The sequence below is a fragment of the Temnothorax nylanderi genome, unplaced genomic scaffold, assembly GCF_030848795.1.
Source record: "Temnothorax nylanderi isolate EJ_2023f unplaced genomic scaffold, tnyl_v1.0 TNYL_tig0178_pilon, whole genome shotgun sequence".
Taxonomy (NCBI): domain Eukaryota; kingdom Metazoa; phylum Arthropoda; class Insecta; order Hymenoptera; family Formicidae; genus Temnothorax; species Temnothorax nylanderi.
Window position 1 is genome coordinate 174,925 of NW_027249240.1, and position 19,819 is coordinate 194,743.

Genomic DNA, 19,819 nt, shown 5'->3' on the forward strand with positions numbered 1-19,819 from the left:
TGTCATACAATAAGGCGTGCATCTTAATACATATCGGTCTTATCATTTCCTCATATCGCGGCGACGACACTGCGGACACATGCGGTTGCTTTCGTGGCCGGGGCCCGTCACTATCCCGCACCGTGGGATTTCGGTCTGCTAAGCATGTTGACAACGTGTAGCAGCGCGCGTTCCCATCCTTGGATGCTGCGGCCTGTGGACCGCGCACATTGATCAATATGGAGGGGAGCTTGGTCGAAAAGCGCGGGTAGGGGGTTAGTTTCAGGGGATGCTTCGCTGGTGGCAGCCATGGTGGTGGTGGCGGCGGCGGCGGCGGCGGCGTCGGCGGCGGCGGCGGCGGCGGCAGTGGTAGTGGCGGCGACGGCGGCGGCGACGGCGGCGGCGGCGGCGACGGCGGTGGTGGTGTCGACGACGATGTCGGCTACATCGAAGGTCGATCTCTTGGTGGTAGTGGTGGTAGTGGTGGTGCTGACGGTGGTGGAGGTGGCGATGGTGGCAGCGGCAGAATGCGAGAACCGCGAAAGGGGAAACGAGCCCTCGCGGCCTTACTGCGCGCAGCTTTAGTCGGAGGAAGAGAGAAAGAGAGACTGCCGTACATACGCGGTAGTGCCTCAGTACATACCGCGACGTGGATGCGTCCGTACCGCGCACTCTCGGGCTCTGACTCCACTCTTAACTGGGTCAACCCCGTCGAACGGGTACCCTCCGTGCATTAGCTCTACGAGGGAGAGACCTCGACAGTCGCAGCGCGCCCGCGGCCAAAGAGCACTGCCGAAGAGGTGCCCTCGTTTTTCCCTTTCTTTTTCGTTGCCCGTTTCGCGAGAGAACGGATCGTCCGGTCGTATTTGAAGTATAGTGTTCGTGCTCTCGGATCGTGGGGGTGATTTCTCGGATCGACTTTGCAGGTACGATCCATCGCGGCGAGAAAGATGGGAAAATTTCCGTTTTAGACCTTCAATTGCGATTGTGAAGCTCTCATATGGTTAAACAGATAGTTTCGAGTGACGGGGTGGTCTTCGGAAGACACTTCGCATTTAACATTAGGATTTGTCGATAATCGGATAGATTTGTGCAGTGAAGGCATAGAGTTCTAGAATACAACGTATAGATTGAATCTAATTAGCGTGAATTTTCATCAGTGATAATCCGCTGTCAGCAGTAAGCTCTTATCGATAAATCCGACAGTTTGCTGTCTCGTAAAAGGTTCGTTTGAAATGACAACTCTTGATACGACAGAATATTTACGTACTTGTTCGTCGATCATTGTTAGATCATCGTAATGCGCGGACAGATCGTTGAAATGATCGTCCAGATCGTCCTACTTAAGATAATGATCGTATTCAACGCAGTACCCTTTGCGATCTCTTTCGAGTGATTTGCCAGTTATAGTAGTGCGACAACCGTACACGAAGCTATCGGCGAAATTAGAAGTGACGTGTCATCTGCGATGGCGGATTCGAGTATTTGCTTTGCAATTTTGCCCCCCCCCCCTTCCCCTCTCACTCTCTCTCTCTCTGACGCCTGTCTGTTCGGCGTTACGCTCGTCGCAATCAGGTCAAGTGTGTGCCCGCACCGCCGCTGACCTTCACACTGCAGGTTTTGGAATCTTTTTACCCCGCCGATTAGCGCGCTACATTAACCACCGCAATAAAGTGTCGCTCTGTCAGTGACATTTCAGGATTTCGGGAAGTCGCCTCTACACGATAATTTATTACCTCGTTTATTAAGGATTACGAAGTTTTAATTCTCGAAATTATTTTTCAATGACGCGCGCGCGTTTCGCGAAATTGGAGAACTTGTAATTTTATGGGCGACGCGACAACGCGGACGGTCGGGAAATAAATTGTTTGTTCAACTTTCGACGGCTGACCCGCCAAGTAATTCATCATACAATTTTCCAGTCGTCTCCGATATTACTATATAGACACTTTTGTAAACGCTTATCGCTCATTTATCTTTCGTTATTAAAAACTGTTCAAGACTTCCTTGTTCGTATTTATTTTGTTTTCATATAGACGCTATTTAGGTGTGGCATACAAAATCACTGTGTCACAAATAATGTCGGCTATGAATAGTGTTATTCAAGTCGCAACACCCTTGCGGCTGAAGTATCCTTGAAAAATTTACATTATTCCGCGGTTTGTCCGTCGGAATTCCCGAGATGCGCACAGCGCTTCCTTACGCGGCCCCGAGGGACCTCGCTCCCGGGAGTGACGTCGCGCCTTGAAGGACCTGACGGATGTTTCAAAGCCGCGCTATACATTCCTTTTAGGGTCACGGCTGTATTTCCGACCTGAGAGTCCCCAGAACATTTCCTCGCTCGTTTCGAAGAGTAATCTCCGGAGATGTGCCTCGGGTAAAACAGATACGTGCCAACTTGGAGTAGATCCCGGGCCGGGAATCGCCTCGCGTAAAGTCATCGTTTATTATCCTTCCGCAAACGCGGCTCTTTCGATTCGTGCTTTGAACTAATCGATATTATCTAAACATGGATGGCTGCAGGATGGATAATCCGTTTAGGGCGAGGATTCTTCCGCGCGCACGTACGGTACGAATTGCGATTTATGATAGAGGTGATACGCCGCTACGCGATAAATCGCAACACATTGAGGTACACGGAACCATTAATGGCTGGTTGAAAACGGTGAAGCGGCGCGGCGGGCGGCGGGCGGCACGGCTGTTAACTGTGCGATAAGATTTGAATGCTCGTCAAACGTTTTTCGCGATTTGAAAAGCTTGCACGACACACTCGAGACGCGCTCCATTCACCGTACGATTTAATGTGAGGGAATGCGGGAGAAACTATAATCGTTTGCTCAATGCACGTATTAGGTAATGTATTCGCGCTCAAATTTACGGAATTCAAAAGATCCATTGTAGTCATATGCATGAAAGCCGTAAACGTCAAAGCGTCTAATTGTTAAACAAATATTTATTCCCTTTTTGTTTGAAAGGATTAGTACATAATTAGAGGGAATTATCCAGCTCCATTTTCTCCGTAATTTTTCCGCAAGAATGACTAATCCTCGTGGTCATTTGGGCTTAGCGAATTCACGGCTTAGCGAACCAGAGTTCAATACATTGCAGGTATTCACACATTTACATGTCATGTATGTGTACAAATTAATTTATGACTAAAAATAATAAGAATAAGAATTAAATGTAAATGGAAAGAGGCTGACAGAAGGCCATGATAAAAATGGAGAGAGAGAGAGAGAGAGAGAGAGAGAGAGAGAGAGAGAGAGAGAGAGAGAGAGAGAGAGAGAGAGAGAGAGAGAGAGAGAGAGAGAGAGAGAGAGAGAGAGAGAGAGAGAGAGAGAGAGAGAGAGAGCTGGTTGAAACTCTCAATTTTTATACATCTTTATTGATTTAAAAAGTAATTTTCTCGTATACGATTAATGTCAGATATCTATCCTGTCATTTTCCGCAAACGCGATTGATCGACTTCATGCATCATGTGCACCTCAATAAAGTACGTGTACACGATAACGTATCGATCTGATTTTGAGGACGGTATACGTTGGCCTCCATTGAACTTGGAATTTCTTTCGGTCGGCTATATGAGTCCACTTGTCTGCCGTCGATCAAAGAGGGATCCTTGTGAATTCTTCGACGAGAGTTGCGCTTTGAACTCCAGACTCCTTAGAGGACACTTTGCCGCTCATCGCTGAAAACAATCGTGATTCTCGATTTTCGCCTTTCGAGATAATATATCGCCCGCACTATAATTATTACCTTTGAATTTTTCGGAAGATGTGTTTTCGCAGACATTTATTATTGCCACTTCCATCTCTCGCTATTGACGATTTTGCGAATTGTTCGAAAGAGAATCGAATGTAGACTCTACTTTCCGTTAATTATATATCTTGCATCTTGTCGTTATTATCATTTTTTACCGTCTGTTATGTCTGATTAATTATTAATTTTTTTTAATAATGCAGAAGGTTGAATGAATAACGATAAAAGTTGAATATATTTTAGCATTATGTATGTTTACAAGTTAATTAAATAAATGAACATTTATTTATGTAGCGTCTCGCAAAATATAATATTTTAATTTCTACTGTTACGATATAGTAGTTCTGGATAAAATATCCGCGAATATATATATATATATATATATATATATATAACAGATATTAACAATGAAAAAAATTGTAGATATTTTTTTGCCTTTTGATAATTAAATATTCATCAAGAATTAAATTCCTAGATAAAGATTATACAAATGTGATTGTTTCTTTTTATTTTCGCGACAATACACGAATATTTTAAAGTTTTTATATGATTACCTAATCAAAATCTGAAATTGTCATTGTGTTGTATATCTCGCGTATTTCGTCAAACACAATTTTCGTCCTCAATATTTTTGCGTCGGGATATATCAGGCATATAATCATTATTAGTGAGGACGGGCGTTCCGAGCTATTTTTAATAAATTCGTTGTCGACGTGGATCGCGGTTGTTATTGAAATCGATGGGTATTAAGGGCAGTCATTTTAATACGTCCTTATTACTTTCCACGTAGCAACTGTATGTCGGGGAGAACTAGGAGGTCGAATGGTGTGAGCGTGACCGGAATAAAACAGCGAGAGGACACCGGCAAGAATTAAAAAGGTGCGCGAACGGTGGCGCGTCTAGAGGGTGATATCCCGATAATAGATAGTAAAGGATAATGCTCGGTGGTAAAGGATAACTTTACGGATTTTGGGATAATATTCCTGCGAAAGGTTTCGTCGATTTTCGCGGATATCCTCTGCGACGCGATAAAACTAACAAGATGACGGTCTGTGAGATAATTGAGAGACTCTTAAGGGTTTCAGTGCGTCTCCCGCGTCTTTAAAAATCGCAAGCCCAGAGAAAATTTGTGAAGATATTTATTTTGGACGAACACTGCCGGTCTTTCGAACATCAGTTTGACATGCCTGCGTCGATCCCGTGAGTTTTAGTGATATGCCACTCGATATTAGCAGCGAAATTTTAAGTGTGATACCATCGATTAATTTTATCGTCGGACATCCTGGGTCGAGAATTATTAAAGGTAATTATTGCGTATTTTAAGAATAATATTGTTTTTACTATTCAGGATTGAAGATGCTATTATAAGTGTAATTTACTTAATAATATAATTTCCGTCTATTTGTGGAAACATGAGGGAAGGTTACCTCGCGAAAATATTTTCCGCGAAGACAATGTCATAGGTTCTTGGTTCATGCCAGTGAATATATTTGTTCAAGGAACCAACGTACGAGGGCGTATGAATTCTTATTTTTCTCTTGCCTTTCCACTCGGAGACATTATATTCGGTGGAATCTAAGAAAACCATCGCTGTGTTGAAATAAGTGGAACGAGGTGAAACAGGGAGAATTTTACTGCTATAAATGTGTAATTAATTGAAAGATGTAAGAAAAAAAATGCTAATTCTTATCTCTTTTATTATTACATATATTTTCAATAGTTTACATTTGTAAAATATAATTGTAACATAAAATATAATTTTTAAAATATATAACTTTTGTATTTTTAGATTTGTTTATATTTTAAATAATAAAGTTTCTGTATTCACTTGAGATTCACTTAATCAACTGATTTAATCAGATTAATACTATTTTCATTCTACTGCAAGATATTAGTCTATTATTTTATCGTATCATCTTCAGGGAAAGTAGAACATTTTATCTATCTATGCGTCTGCCTCATCCATAAATCCGGGATGGAGAAATCCGCCGCGCGACTTTTCAGCGTGTTCGATTGCTCGGCGGAAGATCTCGGAAATTTGTGCGACGTTCGGCGGAACGTTGGTTTCACGCTGCATTGGTGTATCGCTGATTCTGCCGTGCGATAAGTGCCGCGGATGCGAGGGTACCGGAAATTCCCACAATCTCGCGATCCCGCGTCGATCCCTTTACTCCCTCTTCCGAATAGATCCGCTTCTGCACTCTCTTCCGTTGTGTTGTTACTCAGCTATTCTTCCGCACACATTCTCGCGTACTTCTCTTCCATCGAGTTTTCCTCTTTCCTCTTCAATCCCTCCGCTTTTCCGTTGCTCGTTTCTGTCGTCATTGTTGTTGGAAATTGCAGCCATTCGCAATGCTGTACGGTAGATAGCGAGATTGATTTATCCATGTCAAACTTGCGAGCGACATTAAAAATTCACTTATCTATATTTATTTCTTGGTTTCTTTGATCATTTTTTGTACATTAAGTTTTACAAATTCCACAGTTTAAATATTAATAGAAAAGATAATATTGCATTTTTTATAAATCTATAAAAATAATTTAAAAAGTTTTCTATAAAGTAAAATACGCGCACAAATAACATGCAGTTAATAGATAATATAAATTTTATATGCCCTTTTCTGTTTACTTTTTCTTCTTCCTCTTTAAATTAGGCTCGAACTTGTTTTTTCAACTTTATTGAGCTTCTTCCGAAGTTTATTGTTGGTCCTGTAAGCATTCATTTTTGTTTTATTATGGCTAGGCTGCTAAACCTGTCCACGGACTCTCCTTCTTCGGGACCAGCAGTGTTGACTCCTGAGCTATTCATTCACTCGTCACGTAGGCGGAATAAGCATATATGAGATAATCATTATGATCAAACCCGTGATCCTCTGATCGTTCTATTATATAGAACCACACGTCACTTCTTCTTTTCTGTTTACGACTTATATTATTAATTTTTATATTTATACGCATATTAAATTATATTGATAAGTGCGCAAAATAGCGTTATCAATTTATTTAAAATATATATCTTTAGAGTATTTTTGTCGTATATTCAATGCAAAATATGCAACAAAATCCTGAAGCGTTATATTTTGAAATACCTATCATATATTATTTAAATGTTAAAATAAACTTATATATACATTATATGTACATTGTTTTTGCATGTCGTATTTATTATAAAGAAAGAACCTACTGTTATTTCATACATGAAAATTTTATCCGCAATATGTTTTTCCATCTGCTTCGCCATCACCAGCCTTTTATTCAAAATTTTATTACTTGTCCTGTATTTTACAGACTTGTTTCTTTGCTTCCTTTTCTCTTTTTTCTGCCTTGTACTTTCATCTGAAAATATTCATGGAAATAAGAAGAGCAGAAGAAGTTATTGTATGCTGTGAAATACTTTTCTGAGATCAGCCACGTTGATCCTTTTACTGCCGGTTCGATAAGTCTCGAACTTTCGCACTTTCGTCGTAAGATTTCTCCTTTGCCGCTTCTAAGAATCTTTCCGTGCAAAGATACGTTCCAACGATATCGCCGTCTTCTTGACATCGTAATATAAATCCGTTATGCGCATGGCATAGATACGAAAAGATGATTTCTCAAATTTTCGAATGAGCTACTAAATATACTATAGTTAGGAATATTGATCAAATATATCGATTTATTAACTTGTCATTTTAGGAATATTCAAGTATAGAATCCAAATAAATTAGAATACAATCGACAAGAAAAAGATTTTTCATGAAGATTTATTCACAAAACTTATACAATTCTTATCTTTTGCAATTTATATCATTTGGACAGGTCTGATATAAAGAAAATACGATTGTAAGTTTCGATTTTTGACCAGAAATATTTATCGAATTCTTTCTCGTCTTATTTAAACATCATGAACTTTGAGAGACAAAGATCAAAGATATCACTAGACTTTTCAAGGATCGGCGATGTTAGTACTTTTTATTTCTACATCGATAAATCGTGAGCTTTAGCAGAGTTCCGCTACGAAATTTCTTAGCAATCAACCCGGTAAATCTTACAAAGGATAACGTACAAAGTTTTATTTTTTTTCTACGTCACATCATGATAAGAATGGCACGACGGAGATTTGTTCGAGTCTCCTTCGGATCTCAGCCTTCTTTTTTCCGTTGCTTAAAAATACTGCTTCTGCGCGAGAAACGTCGATACGAGATAGAGACCGTGGAGACGTTTCTTTTGTCTGGATCCGATAAATCTTAAACTTTGACGTTTTTATTACGTAACTCCTTTGCTAGCGCGCGCACGCATAAATCCTTTTGACTCTTTCCTGATTTACACGGAGGCCTTGCGATCTCTTTCGCAATCACGTCGCGGCTCCGTTCGCTTATTACAGCTTCCCCCTTTTAAAATTTTGTGCTTACGTAGTAGCACGGTTTTTTTTCACTCTTCTTACATCGAAACGTGTTTTCGTTGAGTGTGCAGTTTTGTTTTTTTGACGGAAACCTCTCCTCAACAACTCCGCGTTCGGTTTGTCCGATAAATCTCGAGCGCTCGAGCGATAACCCATAAATCCCGCCTCGGCAAACTCTCGTCCGTCGACTTTTCGACGTCTTGACCGCAGTCACCGACGTCTCTGTCTCGCTCGGCGACTTCTTTCTTCTTCCTCGCGGTTCGTTTTGCTTGGGCTCCGTTTCGTCTCTCGAGTGAAAATATTTTTACGGGCGGCAGAAGTTTTCGAGCGCGCGCGGGCGCATCGTCGCGCCGTTTCGCTCTTGTAACTATCAGTCCGATAAATCTCCAACTTCGGGAAAGGCCACCACGTTCCATAAATTTGCCAGTCCGTTCTCCGCGAACTCTCATCGTCGTTCGACTTTTCCTTGTTCTGACCGGCTCCTTGGCGTGTCCATCGGCGCGATAGCGCCATTCCGTGTCGAGTTTATATGAACCTAATCTAATCTCACGGTTTCCTCTCTTTCGGTACCTTCCTTTTCTCTTCTCCCTCGTTCATCTCTTCTCACTTAACCCTCACTAGTCTCATTATCCGGACGCGATATCCCCCGTAGTCGAATATCGCGTATCCGGCAGCTTTTATCTCGTTCTTTTGCCGCTTGACTCCGGAATTCAGCTTAACTCGCAATATTCGCGGGCGCACCCTTCGCCGGCGTAAGCCTCGCGACAAAATTTTTTCGGCGAACGCGTAAATACGCCGCGACAGCACGAACGGGCGCGACCAAACTTCCCGTCTGCGATTCTTGTAACAAGCTGCGCCCTCGACGATGCGACGCGGCGAACATGCCGTCGTTCGCAACGTAAACTTGAAAAAGAGTTTGCGCATCTTGCTTTACATGTATGAGCGGCGTTGCATGCGCGGCGAGCATCCTAAAATTTGTATACAAGCTCTTTGCACTGCCGACAAACATATTCATGTACATACGTATAGCCACGTAAACGAACAAAATTTGCGATATTGCTTTCATTATATGTTATAGGTGTTTTTCCGCGTTTTTTGTGCCTTATAAAGAGAGATAGGTTGCTCCAAATTCGATAACATCCTTCCGTACGGCCTCGCCTCGGCCGCGTTAGACTTTACCTCCTCCATCGCCTTTCGGGACTAGAATTCGAGGACAGTATCCCAATTTACGAGGCGGCTTTACGTCCCGGCGGGAAACTCGAAAATGACTCGACGTAATCCTCGTAAATTTTGCGAAGCACCGCCGAAAAAGGAAAACAAGGGAAGAATCTCGATGGAGTTCTCTTCTCCACTGCCTACTTATCAGTGGCAGACGGTACCGACTCCCGCGGGGGAAATTTTTCTCTCCCTGGACAAAAGAATAAAATTTTTACGAGCCTCAGCCTCCGGAAATCAGATAAATTCTCTGACTGAGGCTCGTGATTAGATGGAATCGAATCCGTGGTGCTTGCGGTGGCAGGTCGCTCGTATAGGAGATTTTGAAGAATAGAATACAAATTTACGACTGTGTTACTTTGTGAAGTGATGAAGTCATTACAAATGCTTAACATAATTAGGGGATCAACCTTGTACTTAAACTATTTTGTTAGATAATGATCAAATGTCCATTTAAAGAAGAAAGTTTGAAATAGCGGATATTGCTCGGATGACATTTTGACGAATATTTGAAAAAGTGATTAATTATCTTGTCGAAACTTTTATTCGCGAACAAAACGCTTCAAAAGAAAAAAAAAACATTTGTTCTTCATCGTTTCACACGTTCCGTCAAATAAACCTCACGAAATATTGATTGCTTCGTTAAGTAGGAGCAAGGAGCAAAGTTGAAAGCTGGTTTTCGATTTGGCTTCAAATTCTCTTTTCTGCACGGAATTATAACGATGTCCTGCAATTTTTTAATATTTTGTTTTATCACGTACACATATATACGTGCACGCGCGTTCGTTCTATTCGCGGTCAAACGTCACAAAGCCTGCTATTTCTGAAGCAGTGCTTATCATATTGCTTTAACCCCGATTTCCACGCTACGATACGACACGCACATATCACGCGAGACCGCGTTCTCTCGCAATTTTACCTTACATATATCAATGTGATCTCAACCTGACACCTGGAAAGTTTATAATTCTGATAACGTGTTTCCCTGATAATAACCTGATATGAAACGCTGTAAACGATACGGATGATAAAGCGCGGAGTGAAGCGCGCAAATGGAAGTATATTTCGAAAACGATACTCGAGAATTATTGCTTCCTGATTCTACAATAGGTAAAATGCACGCGCGACTGTGTACGTAATTACCTAAATCGTATTAAACTAGAGACGTATGCCAATAATTTGAATTTTCCGACGTTTATCGCTTAATAATTAATAACTATTGCAAGAGTTGAATACTGTTCAAATCAAACACTATAACAACCAAGTTGTAGCAATATTTACTAACAAAGTCTTCTTTTATTTAGGTATAACGTATATTTTATACAATATGCGTATTGTTATTCAGACATTTCAAATTAAATCGGTATCATTCCTGATGTTTTATATTGAAATTGAGCTTGAATTTAGCGATCTGCATAACATTGTTTCGCTTTATTTTACTGCAATTATTAAAAATCACAATTTATGTTGTTATTTTTAGGAAGTGCCGTACGTTCGTGAAACTCGTGATTTGCGTCGTTTACCTTCCTACGCATCTTTCATGTCAAAAATAAAACTCCGCGTCGGAGAAGCGTCGCGAAATCCCGTGTTGGACACGTCAATATCAGTGCTCGTGTAACGAAGAGTAAACTGTAAAACGAGCATCGAGGGAAGGTGCGATCATCACTCGGCATGAAGGGTAAGTCTATTTTCCTAGGTCTTAAAGCGTTCTCATAGTCACCATGTGACCAAGCGTCGCAATTACAATTATCAAACAAGATAATTCACTCTGTTAAAGTATTTATTGCGAATTCTGCGAAAAATTATGGGAATATTATTTGACCATACGCGTATGCGCTACTTATTTTTAAAACCATATTTCTGACCGAAAGTAATTTATTAGGCTTTCGGGACCCCCCAGTTTTTTTTTACTAGGGAAACATATGTTTGACACGGTCGAGCGGCTAGACAAGCAATCAAAAACGCGCTCGAGTACTTTGTCCGTGTAACCGAGTCCCAGGAGTCACACGTGAATACAAAACGAAACGAGCGGTAACCGTACGTATGCGTATGGTGTTGCGCGAGTTTACTTCGCTGTTTTATGGACAGTCGATTTGATGAATTATATTGGGCAACGATTCATTTCTCGTGCAAACAAATTTTGCGGTGCGTAGTTTAATAACGCCGATAAAAATCTATCTCCGCGCGTGACTCGCAACTTAATTTCTTGTTAATTTATCGGCGCGTTGAGAAAGCATATGCGAGATTTTAGCCGCATAACAGTTGCAGTAAGCATCCCTTTGCAATCTTTTGTCAAATTGTTTTACACTGTGAGCGATTTGAAAACTATTTTGTAATAAAAAGTATTAATTAGTACACAGAAAAAAGAAGTGTTAAATCAAGAAAGACTTATATTCTTGTATATAAGCAAGAATCTATTAATCTTGAAATGAGATATAAATTACATTAAGCGAAGAAAACTTGTTTGAATAAAGGTATTTATATAGGGTATTTATTTAATCAAGAAAAAGGTTGAAATAAAAAGTTGAAATTTGTATAAGAAGATTATAGATTCTTGCTTATATACAAGAATATGAGTCTTGATTTAACACTTCTTTTTTTTCTGTGTATCGATTAGAAAGTACAAAATTTAAGTATAGAACCATTGTTTGAATTTCCATTTTTATCCAAATGCTTTACTCTATTTGAATACTTTATTATTCGCACAAAATAACCATTAACAAAATAATTTTGTTCCAGAATATCTTCAGAAAAAGATTGTACGATTAAAAAAAAGTGTTAATTTTGCAAATATTTTACTCTTTCTTAAATAAATCATAACATTATTTATTGTTTTTTCTAAATTAAATCAATCAATTTAACGTAAGACTAATTGTTTTAACTTAATTTATTCGATTGCTTGTATAATTCTCGAATAATAGAGGCACTATCGCAAATTGATTGCGAAACGGCATCCGATACTGCATTGTTTAGTTATCAAAATGATATTTCACGCGCTACCGAAATATCACTCAAAATGCAAAGTGACGGCAGTATCACGATCAGTGATGAGTATGCACATGGTTAGCGGATTATACCCTTTGGTGGTTTGCGCGCTCCCGGAAGTATGTATCAAAGTCCCCGGCGGCAACTTTGCGAAAATTTCCGGAATTTCGCGTTGGCCCGATGAAAAGCGAGCCCGGCGGCAAGCATTACGTGGCCATGGAGTAACAGCTGTTTTGCATCGCAACCAAATTAGTCGGTGGCGCGTGCATACAGAATTAAATTCAACATTTTCCAATGACCGGCGCTGAAAATACCTGGTCATTCGCGATCTTCGCATCTCGACCGTGAAATTCACCTGCGCTTTATTGTTACCTAGTTGTAAAGAAGATGAAAAGTCTCTGGCTGGAATTCTGGCTATAATGCTATCAGGCAATTTTTTGAGATTATTTTCTGATTAAAAAGTAAACGAGCAGTCGCTTGCCATTCATTGTTCATAAACCGTAAGCCATTTGAGCTGTGCGGTAGACTTGAATAAACATCAGTTTACAAAAGTGATTTATTAGGACGATAATAATTAGCAAATGGCTGCCTATTATGCCGGCATAAGAAACCGGAAACAAAACTTAAGTTTGTATTGGAATTCCAATACATCGGGAAGTTTATTGATGAAATTTTGCATAATAGATGAAACTAACAATGCGCTGTGTGAATTTGTTACTGTAGCTGAAAAAGAATTTCTTCGAGGTGTTTACCGAGAGAGGAAAATTGTTGCTGATATGTAAATACTTTGTCATTTTCTGATTTTCTTCCAAGTTACTCATCTTGTATAGTTATTTTACGATGGCGGAGGTCAAATTGTATTGATAAACGACTAAAACAACTGCCACGGTAATATACATTTATTCAATCACGTTCATTCGTTTTCAACGCGTTGTCGGACTATGCCGAATAATCGAATATGATGTAATAGGCACGATCCAAGGTGCGTCCCGGAGGGTGCTAATCGAATCTTGTCTCTGCCTATTATAATTAAAGTTCTCCGCGCTCATTGGCCCCGTGTGGCACGTTTACAAAATTCGACAAGTTCGATTACATAACAAGACGGTACGTTACCCTCTATTGACGATTAGATACCTACTTAAATTTTAATTGATTTATATTGCTATTGAAGTATTATAGAAAGAGATGGCAAGTATCATTACGACATTAAATATCTATAATGTGGGATAATTTATGTGTGTGTTAGGGAGAAGATATAATATAAATTTGAACAATTAATTATGGACAAAAATTTCTCAAGATCATTATCGGAATATATGTTTAAAGAAATTTTAAATCTTAATATTTTTCAAGTATTAACGCAAATAATTAATTTGAATTAGTCGCAAATCAGCATGAAAGAAAACAAAGAATTGATTAATTTTCATATGAGAAGCATACAATCGTACGGCAATTAGTTTTCAGTTGCCTCAGCTGCGCATAGACTGATGCAAAGTGCAAATCTCTCTCTGTGCGACTGATCCCACGATTAACTGTCACCCTTATGGTACAGCTATTTGTATGCGTAAGTGTATGTGTGTGTGTCGCAAACGTACATCGTTATCGCAAATCCGATACTGAATTATCTCGATGATAGCGCATCGCCGATTCCGGCTTGCATGTGTCATCCATAAATCGTTTCGCGATATGAACGCTCGTGTATCCGAATTAGCTCTGATTCTTTTTGGCGGTCGGACTGTGATACATAATTGCTTGTTTACTTCTTCTAAAAATTGAGGCAAAAAAAAGAAGAACTCATTATTAATCGTGCGGTATTAATTCGGTACGATACCCAATATTAAATTACAAATAAGCATCACATGGATGATTTTAATGCAGAATCTATATATAGATATCATGCGCGTATCATTGTCGATGTATTTCGCTTATATTACTATGCATTTCTTTAGCGCATATTATCATCTCGAAATGCGTGCATTACAGATCACACAGATTCGATAATGATTTATCTTGGGTAATATACGGCGGTTGAGAGGCCGTTCGCATGGAGGATAAATTGTTTCCGTTGTTTTTGTTCACGTTGTCGCGTAATATAAACGGCGGTATGCGCGCGAATTTACATCGCTTTAATTACGTCTTCTTGTGACAAATATTTTGCTGCAGAGCAGTGCAAATGTTCCGCAAATATTTGTCTTGCCGGGTTTTAAATGCGCGGGTATGATTGCGCGAAATTTCAGCGGAAAACGCACGAGTCGAGCGGACGGAGTTGCGCGCTATCCACGTTTTACGATCACGTTTCATCGTAGTTCGGGTCGCGTTTTGAAGGCAGCTATTGGAATTGTTGCCATTTTAATACCGCATCGCGAAATAAGAAAAGCTTTCTCATCGCGATGTGATATTTTTATACCTTGCTTTACTTTTAATTATTTGAATATAATTTCTACGATGTTGCGTGTGCTTGTACTTGCTGAGAAAACATGTCTTTACATTCATTTTATATTCGCAACTCGGATTTCTAGGACTGTTTGCGGTCTGAGTTTTAATTTAAATTATTTGCGTTGAATCTGGATCTTACTTCTGCTCAGTTATTAAATATCTAAGATTTTACATGTTTGTACGCACATTGCAGTATTACAGTCCTATTAGATGAACTTGAAATATATAATTATACATATTTATCTTTCAGCGTGAACGTAGAAATATAATATCATCTTTAGTGTAGTTCTTGGGGGAGTGAGTCGGGTTGACGGGAAAGAAACGTCCGACAGAGACGGATGCGTGGGTGATCAATTCTCATTTCGGAGATAATAAAATTACTGCTGCTTTAATATCCCGCGTTAGTTCAAGAATCGCATTCGTCAAACCATGACGTTACAAGTGGAATAATGGCGCCAGCGGTTCGATTGTGATTAGATTTTGGATACTGATTGCAAGAATCTTGATATAACTGTTAATTTTAATTCGAAAATTAATCAATAATAGGTACATATATTCAAACATTAAAAATTTTCTTCTTAAATACCATTTGATATTTAGGGTGGAGCGTTTATCGAAATAACTGAAGTAGCACGACGAATAATTGGAAGCAACGTACACTATGTCGAATTCTCAATACTGGAATCTGAGGAATACTCGTGTGCAATGCCTCCTATTATTAGCCAAGGGGCAGACTTAAAGTTATGCAATAACTGCGTTTCGCCGTAGGCAACTCTGATTCTAGGAGTTCCTGCAACTTTCGAACATTACTCGATCATAACTTTCCTTTATCGGCCTTTAAATGCTCCTTTCGCGAGAGGAGCGAGTTTTAAAAGCTGTCACGGATTTGGTGCGAATCAATAAAAATCTCAAGATAAATTTTTTTTCACGCAATTTGAAGCGTAATTATGATATGATATAATTAGATAAGAAGAACGTAGAAAGCCGGAGTAATTAACAAATTTTAATAACTGGGGAAAATGTTTTGGTAGCGTTTACGATAAAGTTTTTGCCGCGTAATTATATTGCGATTATTATTACGTAAAGTATAATATCAGTTCATTATACGCGAGAACTTCATTCGGAACCCGCCGGAGTATAACATTAAAATTTCAGAAATCTTATTAATTGCTTGACGAAACTTCTAACAATGGGAACTGTGTTTAATTTAATAAATACTTCATTTAACTTTCGGAATAATCGAGAGGACTTTAAGCCCGTTGAAAGCAAACGGCCGGAGTTTCGGAAGGAGATAGCGAGAAGGAAGTAGTAGTGTTAATGGCAAGGATAATCCTTTAGTTTTATCATGCGAAATCCCTGCCTGCTATCCCCCGCTGCGAACTATGTTATCCACATTTTGCCAGATGTAATACTCGTACCAGTTCGGGACTAATTTGGTCTTGAAAACTTTTGGACATTATATCTCCAGGGGCGATTTAATCCTAATCAGTTACAAGTATCCTTATCGCTAGAAATAACAATCCTGAAGTTGGCTGGCAAACAAGATAATATCACACAAGATATAACAATGATGCTTTATTTATTATCTTTCCAAAATGTTGCTTTGCACACAGGCAGTGATGTCATAACTTCGGTAATTATTAATAAAAGACCGTGAAATATGCGGGCGTTCGATTTATAAATTCTCGCTGGTAATGACGCGTTATATTTTACTGCTCGTGTCGCAATATGTATTATACGTGCGTTTGAAAGACAAACCTAGAAATATATATATCTGGAAGATTCGGCGCGCCAGAGAAGCGAGGATTTTTAATTATTCTCGAGTAGGCTGTAGCTCGCGCGAAAAAAGGACAATACTTGGAATCGCGTCGAGTGCATTTTTACGGCTCCTTTCCTTCTCACACTCGCCTCTTTTCATTCGGGAGGAGAGATCAATATTCTCATGAAAATTCAAGCATCGCACGCGAGATGGCTGGAGATTTCGAGAGGCGGACATAACTTGGAAAACTAATAATTCGTCTCACGTAAGAGTGAACTAATCCGTCATTTAGGTTTAGCGAACCCACGGATCCGAGTTCAATACACTGCGGGCACCAATAACATTTACATATCATGTTTACCATGTACATACGTTATTATGAATGCAACAAATATTTGTGGAAGAGTGGAAGCAAGATATAATCTAATTTCAGAACAATAAGAAGAATAAAAATATAAAAGTGCGCAAATTAGAAACTTGCACATTGCTTTCTTATCATTACAGATCGCTACCATTGCTTCTATTTTATTTCGCTCACAAAGCTCCTCTTATGAGGAAGCTTGTATTTTATTTGATGCATAATTATTAGTATTTATTACTTTGGCTTCCTCATAGAGAAAGCTTTATGAGCGAAATAAAATTGGAGCAATGGTAGCGATCTGTAATGATAAGGAAGCAATGTGTAAGTTTCTAATTTGCGCACTTTTTTTTATTTTAGATTTAACTTTTTTATATATGAATTGATAGAAGGTCAGCTTTAGTAGCACAAGTGGAGTTTTTACAATCGACGCAATGTCAAATCGATGTTGATTTTGATAGTTCAGGCTACATGGTCCACATATGGACTTCGTATGCTGGATCTAATCAACTAAATCTTAAGGAATTATATGTGAAATAGGGGTAGAAAAGACTGAAAAATATAATAGAATTAGAAATAACCTGATGTCTCAAAATTTGAGGAAGTTAGAGCAACCACGAACATTTCTCAAAAAATTCAAAATTTTATAAAGAAAGAACCTTTTTACCGATTATCGCCAAATTCAATACCAACCTTCTTTTAATGATACTTATATAAAGTTACATGTATAAGTTATACATGTAACTTTTTAAGCAAAAATCGGTAATTTCTTCACCGATCCTCGCCAAATTCAATATCTTCCTTAAATGATATTCTATCCATCAAATAACTTACACATTTTTAAAGCAGAAATCGGTAACCCTTTCACCGATCCTCGCAAAATTCAAAACAACCTTCCTTTAATGATACTCTATATAAAATTACATGTACATCTTATACACTTTTTAAACAGAAATTGGTAATCCCTTCACCGATCCTCGCTAAATTCAATAACAATCTTTCTTTAATGATACTCTATCCATCAAATAACTTAGGATAGACCGAGGCGAATCGGATCAATATAAGTTTTAAGACAGTTTTCGTTAGTGTTTTGTTTCAAACGAGCTGTTTTATCGTGCTAATTAGTAATCTAATTCGCCTCGGTCTACCCTATACATTTTTTAAGCAGAAATCGGTAACCCTTTCACCAATCTTCGCCAAATTCAAAACAACCTTCCTTTAATGATACTCTATATATAAGATTACATGTATAACTTGTACACTTTTTAGGAAAAAATCGGTAACCCCTTCACCGATCATTGTCAAATTTAACACCAATCTATCTTTAAGGATGTATGGGTCGTACAGTCCTTGCTAAAAGTTAAACTTTCAATAAAAGAAGATTTTGCATGTATGTCAAACAACTCAAAATTTTTTATATGTTAGAAGGGATTACCGTTAACAGTTTGAGTATGATTTTTTGTTATTTAAATAATTAGTATTGTTTAAACAATTAAAAAAATTTTGAAACTTAAAATACAATATCAATAATGTATGTTTTACATATAAAAAAAGTTTAAGAAATATCTTAATGGTTTATTTATATTTTATTTATATTTACAGCAAAGTGTCGATTCTCTATAAGGGATACCCTTACGAAAAAAACACCCTAAATAACACCCAAAAAACACCCAAAAAAACACCAAAAAATAATAGCGTAATTTCGGATACCCAAATGGCGTTTACACCATTTGAGCGTTAACGCCAAGAAAAAAACCAAAAATGACACTGAAAATTTTCTTGGCGTTAACGCTCAAATGGTGTAAACGCCATTTGGGTATCCGATATTACGCTATTATTTTTTGGTGCTTTTTTGGTGTTTTTTTGGGTGTTTTTTAGGGTGTTTTTTAGGGCCATACATATTCACTGAGGCAAAAATGGCGATCATGCGACGCTGACGCCGCGTCCATTTACCGACCTTGACTATAAATATACCAGACACATATGTGCGACACCGGATATGCCTTCGCTTTGTGGTGTGCGTTGGCAGCATATGGAGAAGATGCGGTGGGCCTGTATTCCGTTCCTACCTACCGATAACTATCGGTTTGATAAGCGTCGTTGCGCAGGTTTTTCATATCGTGTAGAAGCTGCGCCGACATCGTTAACAGCACTGACGACGAACAGAATATGACACATGCTGCCAACGCACACCAAAGCGAAGGCACATCCGTGTGCTGTCGAGCGTCTAAATCATTAGTTCAAACAAATAATTAATGTAAAATAAATATTCAATAAATATTTAAAAAAAATTTTTTTTACAATGAATTGTACAATGTATAATTAATGAAAAATAAATATTTAAAAAACATTTAAAAAATATTATCTGTTACTTGGGTATATATATATATATATATATATATATATATATATATATATATATATAATTCAAAGTTAGATATATGTATAATGTAGCCTCATAATACGTTAAAATTTTAACCTTGCATTTTATAATTTTTATCTTTTGTTTTATAATTGGGTGTCAACACTGAAATACGAATGTCGACACCAAAAGTTGAGTGTCGCCACTGAAACCTGAGTGTCGTCGACACCAAAAGTTGAGTGTCGACACTCAAATTTTGGTGTCGACACCCAAAGTTTTGGTGTCGACACTCAACTTTTGGTGTCGACACCCAAATTTTGGTGTCGACAGCCAAAGTTTCGGTGTCGACACTCAACTTTTGGTGTCGACACTCAAATGTCGGTGTTAACACTGAAAATTTAGGCGTTGACACCGAAAATGGAGTGTAAACACCCAAAGGTGGGTGTAAACACCCAAAGGTGGGTGTAAACACCCAAATCTTGGGTGTTTTTTTTCGTAAGAGTAATGTTAATTTTATCAACTTTAAACTTAAATAACTCTTAAATAACTTCAAAATTTTACAGAGTATTTTTAATTTAATTTAGA

General features: G+C 38.5%; 1 protein-coding gene across 1 annotated transcript in view; it reads left to right on the forward strand.

The window, feature by feature from the left end:
• Positions 1-385: 385 nt before the first annotated feature.
• LOC139778288 (uncharacterized) overlaps positions 386-19,819 on the forward strand; it is a 198,208-nt gene continuing 178,774 nt past the window's right edge. Inside the window, exons 1-3 of the mRNA XM_071716170.1 lie at positions 386-779; positions 4,529-5,041; positions 10,815-11,012. Coding sequence (XP_071572271.1) covers positions 11,006-11,012 — 7 coding nt within the window. The 5' untranslated portion in view covers positions 386-779; positions 4,529-5,041; positions 10,815-11,005. The remainder of the gene's footprint in view (positions 780-4,528; positions 5,042-10,814; positions 11,013-19,819) is intronic.